This window comes from Chionomys nivalis, chromosome 4, assembly GCF_950005125.1.
Source record: "Chionomys nivalis chromosome 4, mChiNiv1.1, whole genome shotgun sequence".
NCBI lineage: Eukaryota > Metazoa > Chordata > Mammalia > Rodentia > Cricetidae > Chionomys > Chionomys nivalis.
The window spans coordinates 82,595,623-82,615,331 of record NC_080089.1 but is presented as its reverse complement, the minus strand read 5'-3'; the positions used below and the strand labels follow the sequence as shown (position 1 = coordinate 82,615,331).

At 39.5% G+C, this 19,709-nt stretch overlaps 3 protein-coding genes across 3 annotated transcripts; all 3 read right to left on the bottom strand.

The window, feature by feature from the left end:
* Positions 1 to 879: 879 nt before the first annotated feature.
* On the bottom strand, positions 880 to 1,731 carry LOC130873548 (tripartite motif-containing protein 43-like). The gene has a single exon (XM_057768389.1). The coding sequence runs from the start codon at positions 1,729 to 1,731 to the stop codon at positions 880 to 882; it is 852 nt and encodes a 283-aa protein (XP_057624372.1).
* Positions 1,732 to 8,585: 6,854 nt separating this feature from the next.
* Positions 8,586 to 9,437, bottom strand: LOC130873547 (tripartite motif-containing protein 43-like). Its single transcript, XM_057768388.1, has one exon. It carries the CDS (start codon positions 9,435 to 9,437, stop codon positions 8,586 to 8,588), a length of 852 nt encoding a protein of 283 aa, XP_057624371.1.
* Positions 9,438 to 16,291: 6,854 nt separating this feature from the next.
* Positions 16,292 to 17,143, bottom strand: LOC130873546 (tripartite motif-containing protein 43-like). The gene has a single exon (XM_057768387.1). It carries the CDS (start codon positions 17,141 to 17,143, stop codon positions 16,292 to 16,294), a length of 852 nt encoding a protein of 283 aa, XP_057624370.1.
* Between the last annotated feature and the right edge of the window lie 2,566 nt (positions 17,144 to 19,709).

The window sequence follows — 19,709 nt, the reverse complement described above, 5'->3', positions numbered from 1 at the left end:
CTATATTTATCATCACATAAAAATAATTGGTCCTTATTTTTAAAAATTAAATTTGCAGGTTTGGCATTGATATGCACATCTAAGAAATGTCAATTTGGGAATAAATAATTATCATTTTAAAGCCATGGGTTATTGACAACTCTACTCTGCTGTGCTTTCAGGTCTTGCTGTTGTTTTTCTCTTTGGTGATAACTGGACACCAAGCAGAGCGAGCCCTTTTTCTTAGGTATGTTCTTCCAGGTGAGATATTCATCATCTGTGCTACCCACTTTCTTAAGATGATCTCTCCTCTCTCCTGTTCTCCTATGTCATTCACTTCTCTCTACTTCCTTCCCCTCTTCTGCTTTTCTCTCCACTCTTCTGGTCCTTTCCCCTCTCTCCCTCCCTTACTCTGTGTGTGTCTCCTTCCTTTGCTCTCCTATTCTACCATACTTTCATATGTATAAACACACACACACTCATTTATTTAGGCAAATTTATTAATATTTGTACATTCTTAGGAACATTTCAAATATTCACAATTGACCAGATGATTTTTTTGATTACCCTCATTCACACAGGATAGAAGGAATGCACCCTCAGTTTCAAATGCTTGCTTAGTATTCCATAACCCGGATTCTATACAGACCCTACAGTTCAGTTCCAAGAGTCCTCCAAATTCAGTTCCCGATAATATTTCCCTGAGATGAAGCTCTGTCATACCCAGGAGGCCAGATACATTCCAGGGAGATTCACAGGTGTATCCTGTTGCCGAGGTCTAAACCTGAAATTTCTCATGACATTAAATAGGTTCATCTTATTAGTGGAGTATGGTTAGATTTTTAAAGAAAATATGCACTGTGGTCATTTCATCAATGAAGACACACACTCACCTTCAAACTAGTTGAAGTTTTCACCCAGTAAACCGAAAGCTAGGACATAGAGTTCTGGATTCATGGACAGGGGCATGATCATTTGCATTGACTCACTCCTTCTGAATATGTCATCAAAATCCTGGAGCAGTACCACATATGGCTCCTGGGACATTGCCATCAGCTCCTGATACATATCTCTTAGTTGTTTGCCCTTTTGAACTATCATGGCTTCACTTTCCATGAGTTTCTCTAGATAATAATTGCCTTCTTCTTTCATACACTCAATATGCTCTTCTTCCTGCTCAGAGAGGTCTGGATAACATGTCCTGTACTCTGCCCTTATCATTTCTTCTCTTAGAATCAAGCAGTTCTTCCACAGAGTTATCATTGTTTTCTCTGTCTCTAGATTCTCGTCATTTTCTTGGATCTTATTCCATATTGATTCCATTTGCTTCAGAAGTCTCTCCATTTGACCCTCAGCAGCTGCTTCTACGGGACAGTGTCTGTGACTTCTGTGCTCATGGGAGTCAGAGCAGAGTCGACAGAGGTAGATCCTGTTCTCCATACAGAAGATCCCCTTGGTCTCCTTGTGGGTCACACACTTATGCTCCTCAGAGCTCAGGTACTTCATGAGGCTGGCTTGTCTGGCGATGGACACCAGATTCTTCAAAACAGTGCTGGTTCTGAAGTCCTTCTGCTGGCATGGTTCCCTACACGTAGGGCATTGGACAGGGAGCAGGCTGTCTTCCCAGGAAAGATGAAGGCAGGCTCGACAGAAGCTGTGGCCACAGCTTATGGTGACTGGGTCCGTAAGGTAACTCCTGCAGATAAAGCAGATGAGCTCTTCCTGGAAGGCTTGTGAGAGGCCTGACTCCATTTCTCCAAGGAATTGTCTCTGGCCTCAGCAGTGTTTACTAGAGACACCACAGTATTAGCTCTGCTCTGGGGTCCAAACCTCAATGTTCGGAGATAATAAATCTAGCAGTCTCTGGATCCAGAATGTGTGGAAACACACTCTGCCTGCTCTGGTGAAAAATGGGCCTAGCTGGGCCCAGGAGTGTCCTTATATAGTCTCTAGAGACCACGCCCACTTCCTCCCATTGTTGACTGGGGATTCTGCCTTGACCATTCCCACAGTCCTTAAGTCCCAAAGAAAGACACAGAGGTCTACATTAATTTTAAACTGGTTGGCCTAGTAGCATAGGCTTCTTATTAACTCTTATAACTTATATTAGCCCATCATTCTTGTCTGTGTTAGACACATGACTGGGTAGCTTTTTCGGCAAGGCAGTCACATCTTGTTCACACTGTGTCTGGCGCTGTGTCTGAATGGGAACTCATGATTGACCTTTTCCTCTTCCCAGAATTCTCCTTTTCTGTTCACCCTAGCTATTCTTCCTGCCTGGCTACTGGACAACCAGCATTTTATTAAAATACAATTGAGAGGGTAAAGATCATCGTCCTACAGCATCCCATGGTTTCTTTCAGTTTCTTTCATTTTTATTGTTTTTAGTTTATTAGATCTTCCTGTCCCCTCTTCTCAAGTGTTGGGATTAAAGGTGTGTGACATCTGATCTTGAACTCACAGAAATCCCCCTGCCTCTACCTCTCAGCTGTTGGGATTAAAGGTTTGAGCTACCACACCTTGAACTCACAGAGATCTACCTGCCTCTGCCTCCCAGGTGCTTGGATTAAAGGTGTGTGTTACAAACCTTGAATTCACAGAGATCCCCTGCCTCTGCCTCCCTATTATTGTGACTAGGGTGTGTGATACCATACCCAACTACTCTCTTTCTCTATTTTTATTTTAAGGACTTTATCCTTTTCCTTTTCTCTCCAAAGCCTAAATATATTTTTTATCACATTGTAAACCATTTAGAGGTTTTCGTCATCTGAATATATCTTTACTGTACATCTCTCTTTTGCTAACCACATGAGTCTTTATTCTGCTAATATATACGGCTTAGATTAAAGCCATGGCTGGATACATGTTTCTTGCTGCAACTTCATGCAGTTTCAACTGAAAGACCTCTAGAGCAGGGAGACTCTCACTAAAGTCTCGGGATAACACGACCCCCAGGAATTCACGAGAGACCATCCTTGCTGCAATCATACAAAGTTTATTGACAAGACAGGAACCAGTGCACGGTGCCAAAACTCGTTTCTCATGCAGGGGTAGAGAGTTCCACCTCAAGTAGCTGGGAGAAAGGGTATTTAAGGGAAGAAAACATAAAATTCTCAAAATATCAGTGATCATTGAAAAATTCCGAAAATACCAGTGATAGTCACAAGGTGGTAACCCCCTGTTTCTCAAAATTATTCTCAAAATTATGATCTAATTTTATCTTCAGGTAGTTCCTGATACAGAGTAACTGAAACAGTTAATCTAGATTTTTGATTCCTTTCTCCTTGCTTAGATCTTTGGTTCTATTATTTTCTGCTAGATTTTTGGCTCTATTTTTTCTGTTAGAGGGGTTTGGATTTATCCGGGTCTTTCACAACATCCCTGCCACCACCAAGAAGCATGCTATTGGCTACTCATAAAAACCATTTAAGTGTTTGGTGGTGGAGCCTCTCAAAAGATTTGCGAGGTTTTTCTTCTAAAGCTGAGTCAGGAAGCCTATCTTAAATGAGGTACACTTGAATCTAGGAAACACAGCCCACCTGAGAAAATGCTACCAAGAAACGATGCTTAACTCTGTTCTTTTTGTTTTTACAATTACTTCCAAGCTCTCTCAGCTTTTAAGTGGATTTAGCTGTCCACATTGAAGTCATTTTGTTGACAGAGGTTTCTGTCCTTCCTGATCCTTCAGCCATTCAGTCCCAATGAATAAAAAGTAATACATGTTAATGAGAGCAGTTTCAACTAGGTACTTTCATGCTTTGTTCTCATACAAAAAACACGTTGTATGAATAATGGTCAGGAAGAATCTAAACAAGCGAGATTCGATTCAGAGTTCTACATTACTTATAAACTGGTTGTACTAGTAGCTCAGGCTTCTTATTAAGTAATTCTTTCTTGCATCTTAAATTAGCCCATAATTCTTGTGTATGTAGCCACGTGACTTGGTACGGATTTTAGTGAGGCATTCCCATCCTGATTCCTCTGTGTCTGGGTCATGACTGCAGACTACATCTTTTCCTCTTCCCAGTATTCCCTTGTCCTTATGACCTTTCCTTACCTCCTGTCTGGTCGCCCTGCCTTTAATTACTGCCTGACTACTGGCCAATAAGCATTTCATTAAGCAAGTACAAGAACCAATTCTTTACAGGGTAAAATCATTTTCCCACAACACTCCCTGCCCTCTGAATCAAATCTCGCGTATTTAGATTCTTCCTGACCATTATTCATACGACTTGTTTTTTTGTATGAGAACAAAACATGAAAGTACCTAGTTGAAAATTCTCTCATTAACATGTATTGCTTTTTATTAATAGATGGGATATTAAACCAACTGAATATTAACATCTCATTAACATCTCATTAATATAAACTATTTTTTATTAATAAATAGGATATTTGACCAACTGAAAATCTATACGCACATGCATTGAAAAGAATAAGTCTTTCTCGTTTAAAATTTTGAATGTTTTCCTTTTTAAAATACACCAAGATTAAACTATGACAACGTATATTGCTATTTTAAAGTCATTTATTGCTCTATTTTAAATAAATACCTAAATTCCTATTTTAAAAAGGAAACAAAATTAAATAGCTTTTCCCTGAAAAAATGCCCATCAAGCAATTCTAGGAAATCAATAACATATAGTGCTTTTTAGCAACTGTATTTGTCAGCACATAAACATGATTCAGTCTTAGTTAAACAATTTAAATTTGCAGGTTTAACATTGATATACACATCTAGGAAATCTCAACTGGGGAATAAATAATTGTCATTTTAAAGCCATGGGTTATCCATATAAAGTTGATTATTGTTCTCTCAAGGTCTGTGAAGAATTTTGTTGGGATCTTGGTGGGGATTGCATTGAATCTATAGATTGCTTTTGGTAGAATTGCTATTTTTACTATATTGATCCTCCCAATCGAAGAGCATGGGAGATCCTTCCATTTTCTGGTGTCCTCTTCAGTTTCTTTCTTTAAAACCTTAAAGTTCTTGTCGAATTGATCTTTCACTTCCTTGCTTAGTGTAACCCCAAGATACTTTATGCTATTTGTGGCTATTGTGAAAGGTGAAGTTTCTCTGCTTTCCCTCTTTGCTTCTCTATCCTTTGTATATAGAAGGGCTAGTGATTTTTTTGAGTTGATCTTGTATCCTGTCACATCACTGAAGGTGTTTATCAGCTGTAGGAGTTCTTTGGAAGAGTTTTTTGGGTCACTGATTGTAGTGGGAGCTGTGGGCCACGTTCCTGCCGCCTGGCTCCTGGCCGCCAGCTAGCTTATGCCCCGAAATAATTACAGGGAAACTGTGTTCTTTTAAAGACTGCTTGGCCCATTAGTTCTATCCTCTTATTGGCTAATTTTCACATCTTGTTTTAACCCATTACTAATATTCTGGTAGCACCACGAGGTGGCTTACCAGGGAAGATCTTAACCTGCATCTGTGTAGGGTGGGTGACTCACCTTAATTCTCCCAGCTTTCTGTTCTGTTTACTCCACCTACCTAATTTTCTGTCCTATTAAAGGGCCAAGGCAGTTTCTTTATTTAACCAATGAAATCAACACAAAACAGAAGACTCCCACATCAAACTCTAAAGTGGTTACATATGCCAGGATAGTATCTACCTAAGCAGAACTTACTGCTGCTCATTTTACATCTTAAATTAGCATATAATTCTTCTCTGTGTCAGACACATGGCATGGTACATGTTTTAGAAAGGCATTTTCACCTTGCCTTTTCTGTGTCTGGGTAATGACCACAGACTGTATCTTTACTCTTCCCAGAATTCTCCTATACCCATTGTCCCACCTACCTCCTGTTGGTCACCCGGCCTATACTTCCTGCCTAGTTACTGGTCCATCAGCATTTTATTAAACAAGTACAAGAAACAAATCTTTACAGGGTAAAACCATTTTCCTGTGGGTTCTTATATTTCTTATATTTTCTTTCGTTTTATTTCTTTATTAGTTTATTAGATCTGCCTGCCTCTCTCTCTCAGCTCTTGGGATTAAAGGTGTGTGCCACCACACCTTGAACTAACAAATATCCACCTGCCTCTGATCACTAGTGCTGGGATTAAAGGTGTGTGCCACCACACCTTGAACTCACAGAGATCTGCCTGCCTCTTCCTCCCTAGTGTTGGGACTAGTTATGTGCCACCATACCCACCTACTCTCTTTCTTTCTTTTTATTTTAAGAACTTCATCCTTTTCCTCTTCTCTCCCAAGCCTACATATATTTAAAACACATTGTAAACCATTTTGAAGTTTCCTTCATCTGAATTTATCTTTACCATATATTTCTCTTTTGCTAACCACTTGAGTATTTATTTTGCTAAGCAATATGGCTTAGATTAATGTCATGGCTGGAGCCATGTTTATTGTGGCAACACTATGGAGTCTCAAGGTCCCTGCCACCACGAAGAAGCACCATTTTAAAAAAAAAGACTTATTTCTTAATTATATATACAGGGTTCTTCCTGCATGTATGCCTTCAGGCCGAAGAAGGGGACAGGATCTCATAACAGGATCTCATAACCATAGGAGCCATCCTGTGGTTGGTAGGAATTGAACACAGGGCCTACTGGAAGAGCAGGCAGTGCTCTTAACCTCTGAGCAATCTTTCCAGCACAGTGATACGGCCTCTTAAAAGAACAACAAGATTTTTGCTTCTAAAGCTGAGTCAGGAAGCCTCTCTTAAATGAGGTACACTTGACTCTAGGAAACAAAACCCACCTGAGAAAATGCTACCAAGAAACCATGATTAACTCTGTCCTTTTTGTTTCTACAATTACTTCCCAAGCTCTCTCAGGTTTTAAGTGGACTTAGTTGTCCACATTGGCATCATTCTGTTGATAGAGGTTTCTGTCCCGCCTGATCCCTCAACCATTGGTCCCAATGAAACACACAGAGGTGTACATTAGTGATAAAATGGTTGACCTATTAGCCCAGGCTTCTTATTAATTAACTCTTTCTTACATCTTAAATTAGCCCATAATTCTTGTGTATGTTAGCGACGTGACTTGGTATCTTTTTTAGTGAGGCATTGTCATCTTGATTCCTCTGTGTCTGGGTCATGACCACAGACTACATCTTTCCTCATCCCAGAATTCTCTTGTTTTCATTGCCCCACCTCTACATTCTGTCTGGTCGCCCTGCCTGTAATTACTGCCTGAATACTGGCCAATAAGCATTTCATTAAACAAGTACAAGAAACAAATCTTTACAGGGTAAAACCATTTTTCCACAACACTCCCTGCCCTCTGAATCAAATCTCCCTTGTTTAGATTCTTCCTGACCATTATCCATACAACTTGTTTTTTGTATGAGAACAAAGCATGAAAGTACCTACTTGAAAATTCTCTCATTAACATGTCTTGCCTTTTATTAATAGATGGGATATTAAACCAACTGAACATTAACATTCCATTAATATATATGGTTTTTTATTAATAGATAAGATATTCAACCAACTGAAAATCTGTATGCACATGCATTGAAGAGAATAAGTATTTCTGGTTAAGAAATTTGAATGTTTTACTTTTTAAACTGAATCCCAATTAAAATATCACAACTTATATGGCTATTTTAAAGTCATTTGTTGTTCTATTTTAAATAAATGTGTAAAATTTTCTATTTAAAAAAGAGACAAAATTAAAATAGGTTTTCCCTGAAGAAAAATGCCAATTAAGCAAATCTAAGAAATCAATAACATATAATGCTTTTTAGCAACTATATTTATCATCACATAAAAATAATTGGTCCTTATTTTTAAAAATTAAATTTGCAGGTTTGGAATTGATATGCACATCTAAGAAATGTCAATTTGGGAATAAATAATTATCATTTTAAAGCCATGGGTTATTGACAACTCTACTCTGCTGTGCTTTCAGGTCTTGCTGTTGTTTTTCTCTTTGGTGATGGCTGGACAACAAGCAGAGCGAGCCCTTTTTCTTAGGTATATTCTTCCAGGTGAGATATTCATCATCTGTGCTACCCACTTTCTTAAGATGATCTCTCCTCTCTCCTGTTCTCCTATGTCATTCACTTCTCTCTACTTCCTTCCCCTCTTCTGCTTTTCTCTCCACTCTTCTGGTCCTTTCCCCTCTCTCCCTCCCTTACTCTGTGTGTGTCTCCTTCCTTTGCTCTCCTATTCTACCATACTTTCACATGTATAAACACACACACACACACTCATTTATTTAGGCAAATTTATTAATATTTGTACATTCTTAGGAACATTTCAAATATTCACAATTGACCAGATGATTTTTTGATTACCCTCATTCACACAGGAAAGAAGGAATGCACCCTCAGTTTCAAATGCTTGCTTTGTATTCCATAACCCGGATTCTATACAGACCCTACAGTTCAGTTCCAAGAGTCCTCCATATCCAGTTCCCGGTAATATTTCCCTGAGATGAAGCTCTGTCATACCCAGGAGGCCAGATACATTCCAGGGAGATTCACAGGTGTATCCTGTTGCCGAGGTCTAAACCTGAAATTTCTCATGACATTAAATAGGTTCATCTTATAGTGGAGTATGGTTAGATTTTTAAAGAAAATATGCACTGTGGTCATTTCATCAATGAAGACACACACTCACCTTCAAACTAGTTGAAGTTTTCACCCAGTAAACCGAAAGCTAGGACATAGAGTTCTGGATTCATGGACAGGGGCATGATCATTTGCATTGACTCACTCCTTCTGAATATGTCATCAAAATCCTGGAGCAGTACCACATATGGCTCCTGGGACATTGCCATCAGCTCCTGATACATATCTCTTAGTTGTTTGCCCTTTTGAACTATCATGGCTTCACTTTCCATGAGTTTCTCTAGATAATAATTGCCTTCTTCTTTCATACACTCAATATGCTCTTCTTCCTGCTCAGAGAGGTCTGGATAACATGTCCTGTACTCTGCCCTTATCATTTCTTCTCTTAGAATCAAGCAGTTCTTCCACAGAGTTATCATTGTTTTCTCTGTCTCTAGATTCTCGTCATTTTCTTGGATCTTATTCCATATTGATTCCATTTGCTTCAGAAGTCTCTCCATTTGACCCTCAGCAGCTGCTTCTACGGGACAGTGTCTGTGACTTCTGTGCTCATGGGAGTCAGAGCAGAGTCGACAGAGGTAGATCCTGTTCTCCATACAGAAGATCCCCTTGGTCTCCTTGTGGGTCACACACTTATGCTCCTCAGAGCTCAGGTACTTCATGAGGCTGGCTTGTCTGGCGATGGACACCAGATTCTTCAAAACAGTGCTGGTTCTGAAGTCCTTCTGCTGGCATGGTTCCCTACACGTAGGGCATTGGACAGGGAGCAGGCTGTCTTCCCAGGAAAGATGAAGGCAGGCTCGACAGAAGCTGTGGCCACAGCTTATGGTGACTGGGTCCGTAAGGTAACTCCTGCAGATAAAGCAGATGAGCTCTTCCTGGAAGGCTTGTGAGAGGCCTGACTCCATTTCTCCAAGGAATTGTCTCTGGCCTCAGCAGTGTTTACTAGAGACACCACAGTATTAGCTCTGCTCTGGGGTCCAAACCTCAATGTTCGGAGATAATAAATCTAGCAGTCTCTGGATCCAGAATGTGTGGAAACACACTCTGCCTGCTCTGGTGAAAAATGGGCCTAGCTGGGCCCAGGAGTGTCCTTATATAGTCTCTAGAGACCACGCCCACTTCCTCCCATTGTTGACTGGGGATTCTGCCTTGACCATTCCCACAGTCCTTAAGTCCCAAAGAAAGACACAGAGGTCTACATTAATTTTAAACTGGTTGGCCTAGTAGCATAGGCTTCTTATTAACTCTTATAACTTATATTAGCCCATCATTCTTGTCTGTGTTAGACACATGACTGGGTAGCTTTTTCGGCAAGGCAGTCACATCTTGTTCACACTGTGTCTGGCGCTGTGTCTGAATGGGAACTCATGATTGACCTTTTCCTCTTCCCAGAATTCTCCTTTTCTGTTCACCCTAGCTATTCTTCCTGCCTGGCTACTGGACAACCAGCATTTTATTAAAATACAATTGAGAGGGTAAAGATCATCGTCCTACAGCATCCCATGGTTTCTTTCAGTTTCTTTCATTTTTATTGTTTTTAGTTTATTAGATCTTCCTGTCCCCTCTTCTCAAGTGTTGGGATTAAAGGTGTGTGACATCTGATCTTGAACTCACAGAAATCCCCCTGCCTCTACCTCTCAGCTGTTGGGATTAAAGGTTTGAGCTACCACACCTTGAACTCACAGAGATCTACCTGCCTCTGCCTCCCAGGTGCTTGGATTAAAGGTGTGTGTTACAAACCTTGAATTCACAGAGATCCCCTGCCTCTGCCTCCCTATTATTGTGACTAGGGTGTGTGATACCATACCCAACTACTCTCTTTCTCTATTTTTATTTTAAGGACTTTATCCTTTTCCTTTTCTCTCCAAAGCCTAAATATATTTTTTATCACATTGTAAACCATTTAGAGGTTTTCGTCATCTGAATATATCTTTACTGTACATCTCTCTTTTGCTAACCACATGAGTCTTTATTCTGCTAATATATACGGCTTAGATTAAAGCCATGGCTGGATACATGTTTCTTGCTGCAACTTCATGCAGTTTCAACTGAAAGACCTCTAGAGCAGGGAGACTCTCACTAAAGTCTCGGGATAACACGACCCCCAGGAATTCACGAGAGACCATCCTTGCTGCAATCATACAAAGTTTATTGACAAGACAGGAACCAGTGCACGGTGCCAAAACTCGTTTCTCATGCAGGGGTAGAGAGTTCCACCTCAAGTAGCTGGGAGAAAGTGTATTTAAGGGAAGAAAACATAAAATTCTCAAAATATCAGTGATCATTGAAAAATTCCGAAAATACCAGTGATAGTCACAAGGTGGTAACCCCCTGTTTCTCAAAATTATTCTCAAAATTATGATCTAATTTTATCTTCAGGTAGTTCCTGATACAGAGTAACTGAAACAGTTAATCTAGATTTTTGATTCCTTTCTCCTTGCTTAGATCTTTGGTTCTATTATTTTCTGCTAGATTTTTGGCTCTATTTTTTCTGTTAGAGGGGTTTGGATTTATCCGGGTCTTTCACAACATCCCTGCCACCACCAAGAAGCATGCTATTGGCTACTCATAAAAACCATTTAAGTGTTTGGTGGTGGAGCCTCTCAAAAGATTTGCGAGGTTTTTCTTCTAAAGCTGAGTCAGGAAGCCTATCTTAAATGAGGTACACTTGAATCTAGGAAACACAGCCCACCTGAGAAAATGCTACCAAGAAACGATGCTTAACTCTGTTCTTTTTGTTTTTACAATTACTTCCAAGCTCTCTCAGCTTTTAAGTGGATTTAGCTGTCCACATTGAAGTCATTTTGTTGACAGAGGTTTCTGTCCTTCCTGATCCTTCAGCCATTCAGTCCCAATGAATAAAAAGTAATACATGTTAATGAGAGCAGTTTCAACTAGGTACTTTCATGCTTTGTTCTCATACAAAAAACACGTTGTATGAATAATGGTCAGGAAGAATCTAAACAAGCGAGATTCGATTCAGAGTTCTACATTACTTATAAACTGGTTGTACTAGTAGCTCAGGCTTCTTATTAAGTAATTCTTTCTTGCATCTTAAATTAGCCCATAATTCTTGTGTATGTAGCCACGTGACTTGGTACGGATTTTAGTGAGGCATTCCCATCCTGATTCCTCTGTGTCTGGGTCATGACTGCAGACTACATCTTTTCCTCTTCCCAGTATTCCCTTGTCCTTATGACCTTTCCTTACCTCCTGTCTGGTCGCCCTGCCTTTAATTACTGCCTGACTACTGGCCAATAAGCATTTCATTAAGCAAGTACAAGAACCAATTCTTTACAGGGTAAAATCATTTTCCCACAACACTCCCTGCCCTCTGAATCAAATCTCGCGTATTTAGATTCTTCCTGACCATTATTCATACGACTTGTTTTTTTGTATGAGAACAAAACATGAAAGTACCTAGTTGAAAATTCTCTCATTAACATGTATTGCTTTTTATTAATAGATGGGATATTAAACCAACTGAATATTAACATCTCATTAACATCTCATTAATATAAACTATTTTTTATTAATAAATAGGATATTTGACCAACTGAAAATCTATACGCACATGCATTGAAAAGAATAAGTCTTTCTCGTTTAAAATTTTGAATGTTTTCCTTTTTAAAATACACCAAGATTAAACTATGACAACGTATATTGCTATTTTAAAGTCATTTATTGCTCTATTTTAAATAAATACCTAAATTCCTATTTTAAAAAGGAAACAAAATTAAATAGCTTTTCCCTGAAAAAATGCCCATCAAGCAATTCTAGGAAATCAATAACATATAGTGCTTTTTAGCAACTGTATTTGTCAGCACATAAACATGATTCAGTCTTAGTTAAACAATTTAAATTTGCAGGTTTAACATTGATATACACATCTAGGAAATCTCAACTGGGGAATAAATAATTGTCATTTTAAAGCCATGGGTTATCCATATAAAGTTGATTATTGTTCTCTCAAGGTCTGTGAAGAATTTTGTTGGGATCTTGGTGGGGATTGCATTGAATCTATAGATTGCTTTTGGTAGAATTGCTATTTTTACTATATTGATCCTCCCAATCGAAGAGCATGGGAGATCCTTCCATTTTCTGGTGTCCTCTTCAGTTTCTTTCTTTAAAACCTTAAAGTTCTTGTCGAATTGATCTTTCACTTCCTTGCTTAGTGTAACCCCAAGATACTTTATGCTATTTGTGGCTATTGTGAAAGGTGAAGTTTCTCTGCTTTCCCTCTTTGCTTCTCTATCCTTTGTATATAGAAGGGCTAGTGATTTTTTTGAGTTGATCTTGTATCCTGTCACATCACTGAAGGTGTTTATCAGCTGTAGGAGTTCTTTGGAAGAGTTTTTTGGGTCACTGATTGTAGTGGGAGCTGTGGGCCACGTTCCTGCCGCCTGGCTCCTGGCCGCCAGCTAGCTTATGCCCCGAAATAATTACAGGGAAACTGTGTTCTTTTAAAGACTGCTTGGCCCATTAGTTCTATCCTCTTATTGGCTAATTTTCACATCTTGTTTTAACCCATTACTAATATTCTGGTAGCACCACGAGGTGGCTTACCAGGGAAGATCTTAACCTGCATCTGTGTAGGGTGGGTGACTCACCTTAATTCTCCCAGCTTTCTGTTCTGTTTACTCCACCTACCTAATTTTCTGTCCTATTAAAGGGCCAAGGCAGTTTCTTTATTTAACCAATGAAATCAACACAAAACAGAAGACTCCCACATCAAACTCTAAAGTGGTTACATATGCCAGGATAGTATCTACCTAAGCAGAACTTACTGCTGCTCATTTTACATCTTAAATTAGCATATAATTCTTCTCTGTGTCAGACACATGGCATGGTACATGTTTTAGAAAGGCATTTTCACCTTGCCTTTTCTGTGTCTGGGTAATGACCACAGACTGTATCTTTACTCTTCCCAGAATTCTCCTATACCCATTGTCCCACCTACCTCCTGTTGGTCACCCGGCCTATACTTCCTGCCTAGTTACTGGTCCATCAGCATTTTATTAAACAAGTACAAGAAACAAATCTTTACAGGGTAAAACCATTTTCCTGTGGGTTCTTATATTTCTTATATTTTCTTTCGTTTTATTTCTTTATTAGTTTATTAGATCTGCCTGCCTCTCTCTCTCAGCTCTTGGGATTAAAGGTGTGTGCCACCACACCTTGAACTAACAAATATCCACCTGCCTCTGATCACTAGTGCTGGGATTAAAGGTGTGTGCCACCACACCTTGAACTCACAGAGATCTGCCTGCCTCTTCCTCCCTAGTGTTGGGACTAGTTATGTGCCACCATACCCACCTACTCTCTTTCTTTCTTTTTATTTTAAGAACTTCATCCTTTTCCTCTTCTCTCCCAAGCCTACATATATTTAAAACACATTGTAAACCATTTTGAAGTTTCCTTCATCTGAATTTATCTTTACCATATATTTCTCTTTTGCTAACCACTTGAGTATTTATTTTGCTAAGCAATATGGCTTAGATTAATGTCATGGCTGGAGCCATGTTTATTGTGGCAACACTATGGAGTCTCAAGGTCCCTGCCACCACGAAGAAGCACCATTTTAAAAAAAAAGACTTATTTCTTAATTATATATACAGGGTTCTTCCTGCATGTATGCCTTCAGGCCGAAGAAGGGGACAGGATCTCATAACAGGATCTCATAACCATAGGAGCCATCCTGTGGTTGGTAGGAATTGAACACAGGGCCTACTGGAAGAGCAGGCAGTGCTCTTAACCTCTGAGCAATCTTTCCAGCACAGTGATACGGCCTCTTAAAAGAACAACAAGATTTTTGCTTCTAAAGCTGAGTCAGGAAGCCTCTCTTAAATGAGGTACACTTGACTCTAGGAAACAAAACCCACCTGAGAAAATGCTACCAAGAAACCATGATTAACTCTGTCCTTTTTGTTTCTACAATTACTTCCCAAGCTCTCTCAGGTTTTAAGTGGACTTAGTTGTCCACATTGGCATCATTCTGTTGATAGAGGTTTCTGTCCCGCCTGATCCCTCAACCATTGGTCCCAATGAAACACACAGAGGTGTACATTAGTGATAAAATGGTTGACCTATTAGCCCAGGCTTCTTATTAATTAACTCTTTCTTACATCTTAAATTAGCCCATAATTCTTGTGTATGTTAGCGACGTGACTTGGTATCTTTTTTAGTGAGGCATTGTCATCTTGATTCCTCTGTGTCTGGGTCATGACCACAGACTACATCTTTCCTCATCCCAGAATTCTCTTGTTTTCATTGCCCCACCTCTACATTCTGTCTGGTCGCCCTGCCTGTAATTACTGCCTGAATACTGGCCAATAAGCATTTCATTAAACAAGTACAAGAAACAAATCTTTACAGGGTAAAACCATTTTTCCACAACACTCCCTGCCCTCTGAATCAAATCTCCCTTGTTTAGATTCTTCCTGACCATTATCCATACAACTTGTTTTTTGTATGAGAACAAAGCATGAAAGTACCTACTTGAAAATTCTCTCATTAACATGTCTTGCCTTTTATTAATAGATGGGATATTAAACCAACTGAACATTAACATTCCATTAATATATATGGTTTTTTATTAATAGATAAGATATTCAACCAACTGAAAATCTGTATGCACATGCATTGAAGAGAATAAGTATTTCTGGTTAAGAAATTTGAATGTTTTACTTTTTAAACTGAATCCCAATTAAAATATCACAACTTATATGGCTATTTTAAAGTCATTTGTTGTTCTATTTTAAATAAATGTGTAAAATTTTCTATTTAAAAAAGAGACAAAATTAAAATAGGTTTTCCCTGAAGAAAAATGCCAATTAAGCAAATCTAAGAAATCAATAACATATAATGCTTTTTAGCAACTATATTTATCATCACATAAAAATAATTGGTCCTTATTTTTAAAAATTAAATTTGCAGGTTTGGAATTGATATGCACATCTAAGAAATGTCAATTTGGGAATAAATAATTATCATTTTAAAGCCATGGGTTATTGACAACTCTACTCTGCTGTGCTTTCAGGTCTTGCTGTTGTTTTTCTCTTTGGTGATGGCTGGACAACAAGCAGAGCGAGCCCTTTTTCTTAGGTATATTCTTCCAGGTGAGATATTCATCATCTGTGCTACCCACTTTCTTAAGATGATCTCTCCTCTCTCCTGTTCTCCTATGTCATTCACTTCTCTCTACTTCCTTCCCCTCTTCTGCTTTTCTCTCCACTCTTCTGGTCCTTTCCCCTCTCTCCCTCCCTTACTCTGTGTGTGTCTCCTTCCTTTGCTCTCCTATTCTACCATACTTTCACATGTATAAACACACACACACACACTCATTTATTTAGGCAAATTTATTAATATTTGTACATTCTTAGGAACATTTCAAATATTCACAATTGACCAGATGATTTTTTGATTACCCTCATTCACACAGGAAAGAAGGAATGCACCCTCAGTTTCAAATGCTTGCTTTGTATTCCATAACCCGGATTCTATACAGACCCTACAGTTCAGTTCCAAGAGTCCTCCATATCCAGTTCCCGGTAATATTTCCCTGAGATGAAGCTCTGTCATACCCAGGAGGCCAGATACATTCCAGGGAGATTCACAGGTGTATCCTGTTGCCGAGGTCTAAACCTGAAATTTCTCATGACATTAAATAGGTTCATCTTATAGTGGAGTATGGTTAGATTTTTAAAGAAAATATGCACTGTGGTCATTTCATCAATGAAGACACACACTCACCTTCAAACTAGTTGAAGTTTTCACCCAGTAAACCGAAAGCTAGGACATAGAGTTCTGGATTCATGGACAGGGGCATGATCATTTGCATTGACTCACTCCTTCTGAATATGTCATCAAAATCCTGGAGCAGTACCACATATGGCTCCTGGGACATTGCCATCAGCTCCTGATACATATCTCTTAGTTGTTTGCCCTTTTGAACTATCATGGCTTCACTTTCCATGAGTTTCTCTAGATAATAATTGCCTTCTTCTTTCATACACTCAATATGCTCTTCTTCCTGCTCAGAGAGGTCTGGATAACATGTCCTGTACTCTGCCCTTATCATTTCTTCTCTTAGAATCAAGCAGTTCTTCCACAGAGTTATCATTGTTTTCTCTGTCTCTAGATTCTCGTCATTTTCTTGGATCTTATTCCATATTGATTCCATTTGCTTCAGAAGTCTCTCCATTTGACCCTCAGCAGCTGCTTCTACGGGACAGTGTCTGTGACTTCTGTGCTCATGGGAGTCAGAGCAGAGTCGACAGAGGTAGATCCTGTTCTCCATACAGAAGATCCCCTTGGTCTCCTTGTGGGTCACACACTTATGCTCCTCAGAGCTCAGGTACTTCATGAGGCTGGCTTGTCTGGCGATGGACACCAGATTCTTCAAAACAGTGCTGGTTCTGAAGTCCTTCTGCTGGCATGGTTCCCTACACGTAGGGCATTGGACAGGGAGCAGGCTGTCTTCCCAGGAAAGATGAAGGCAGGCTCGACAGAAGCTGTGGCCACAGCTTATGGTGACTGGGTCCGTAAGGTAACTCCTGCAGATAAAGCAGATGAGCTCTTCCTGGAAGGCTTGTGAGAGGCCTGACTCCATTTCTCCAAGGAATTGTCTCTGGCTTCAGCAGTGTTTACTAGAGACACCACAGTATTAGCTCTGCTCTGGGGTCCAAACCTCAATGTTCGGAGATAATAAATCTAGCAGTCTCTGGATCCAGAATGTGTGGAAACACACTCTGCCTGCTCTGGTGAAAAATGGGCCTAGCTGGGCCCAGGAGTGTCCTTATATAGTCTCTAGAGACCACGCCCACTTCCTCCCATTGTTGACTGGGGATTCTGCCTTGACCATTCCCACAGTCCTTAAGTCCCAAAGAAAGACACAGAGGTCTACATTAATTTTAAACTGGTTGGCCTAGTAGCATAGGCTTCTTATTAACTCTTATAACTTATATTAGCCCATCATTCTTGTCTGTGTTAGACACATGACTGGGTAGCTTTTTCGGCAAGGCAGTCACATCTTGTTCACACTGTGTCTGGCGCTGTGTCTGAATGGGAACTCATGATTGACCTTTTCCTCTTCCCAGAATTCTCCTTTTCTGTTCACCCTAGCTATTCTTCCTGCCTGGCTACTGGACAACCAGCATTTTATTAAAATACAGTTTAGAGGGTAAAGACCATCGTCCTACAGCATCCCATGGTTTCTTTCAGTTTCTTTCATTTTTATTGGTTTTAGTTTATTAGATCTTTCTGTCCCCTCTTCTCAAGTGTTGGGATTAAAGGTGTGTGCTATCAACCTTGAACTATAGGACATCCACTTGCCTTTCCTTCCCAAGTGTTGGGATTAAAGGTGTGTCATCCAATCTTGAACTCACAGAAATCCCCCTGCCTCTCCCTCCCAAGTGTTGGGATTAAAGGTGTGTGCCATCCGATCTTGAACTCGTAGAAATCCCCCTGCCTCTGCCTCTCAGCTGTTGGGATTAAAGGTTTGATCTACCACACCTTGAACTCACAGAGATCTACCTGCCTCTGCCTCCCAGGTGCTGGGATTAAAGGTGTGTGTTACAAACCTTGAGTTCACAGAGATCCCCTGCCTCTGCCTCTCTTTTGTTGGGACTTGAGTATGCGACACCATTCCCAACTACTTTCTTTCTCTATTTTTATTTTAAGGACTTTATCCTTTTCCTTTTTTCTCCCAAGCCTAAACATATTTTTATCTCACCATAAACTATTTAGAGGTTTTCTTCATCTGAATATATCTTTGCTGTATATCTCTCTTTTGTTAACCACATGAGTCTTGATTTTGCTAAGAAATATGGCTTAGATTAAAGCCTTGGCAGGAGACATGTTTCTTAATACAACTCTATGGAGTTTCAAGGTCCCTGCCACCACCATGATGCATGCTAATGGCTACTCATTAACACCATTTAAGTGTTTGGTGGTGGGGCCTCTTAAAATAGCTACAAGGTTTTTGCTTCTAAAACTGAGTCAGGAAGCCTCTCTTAAATGAGGTACACTTGACTCTAGGAAACAGAGCCTACATGAGAAAATGCTACCAAGAAGCCATGCTTAACTCTGTTCTTTTTGTTTCTACAATTACTCCCAAACTCTCTTAGGTTTTAAGTGGACTTAACTATCCACATTGGTTTCATCCTGTTAATCGGGTTTCTGTCTTGCCTGATCCCTCAGCCATTAGTCCCAATGAAACACACAGAGGTCTACATTACTTATAAACTGGTTGACCTAGTAACTCAGGCTTCTTATTAATTAATTCTTTCTTACATCTTAAATTAGCCCATAATTCTTTTCCATGTTATCCATGTGACTTGGTAACTTTTTTAGCAAGGTATTCTCACCTTGCTTTTTCTGTGTCTGGGTGATGACCACAAACTGCATCTTCCCTCCCCCCAGAATTCTCTTGTTTTCATTGCCCCACCTCTACTTTATGTCTGGTCGCCCTGCCTTTAATTACTACCTGACGACTGGCCAATAAGCATTTCATTAAACAAGTACAAGAAACAAATTTTTGCAGGGTAAAGCCATTGTCCCACAGCATCCTAGATTCCAAAACCTAATTCCAAACCTTTTCTTGAGCTTTTAAGTCACATTAGCTATAAGCAGTTCCCTAAACTGCTGGTAGTAAGTGTTGGTTGCTGGCAAAATTAAGCCTTCATTCTGGTCGCTAGATCATTTTCTATATCTATAAAGCTCATAGGCTTAATCTATTTGTGAAAAAAGGGAACTCTTTCTTTTTTTCTCAGTGAAACTAGGGGCAGGGCACATGGCTATGGTTGTGCGGTTTAGTGATACTGTCAAATGTAAAATCCCAAAATTCTACTTTATGAAAAACAAAACAATATAACCAAGGAGAATGGACTCCATTGGAGGTCTGTTTAGACATCCAAGCTCTGGATAATATTTACAAAGCACATAAGTTTGGAGAAGAAACCCCAGAATATTCCATAAAAGCTTTGGAAATAATTGGAAAGAATATTTGTACAAACTGTAATCTAATATCAAGAATTAATCAACAAAAGAGACAAGAGTTTGTGCCAGAGTAAGCAAATTAACATGTTTGGAAACTCAGACAATCCTATTTGTCAAGGAAAACACAAAAAAAAACAGACTTCAGTTCTGATCCATTCTCTCTGTCCAACATCCACTTC

What these genes read in the sequence shown, in the direction of transcription:
- LOC130873548 (XM_057768389.1), bottom strand. Translation starts at nt 1,731, where the DNA reads ATGGAGTCAGGCCTCTCACAAGCCTTCCAGGAAGAGCTCATCTGCTTT.
- LOC130873547 (XM_057768388.1), bottom strand. Translation starts at nt 9,437, where the DNA reads ATGGAGTCAGGCCTCTCACAAGCCTTCCAGGAAGAGCTCATCTGCTTT.
- LOC130873546 (XM_057768387.1), bottom strand. Translation starts at nt 17,143, where the DNA reads ATGGAGTCAGGCCTCTCACAAGCCTTCCAGGAAGAGCTCATCTGCTTT.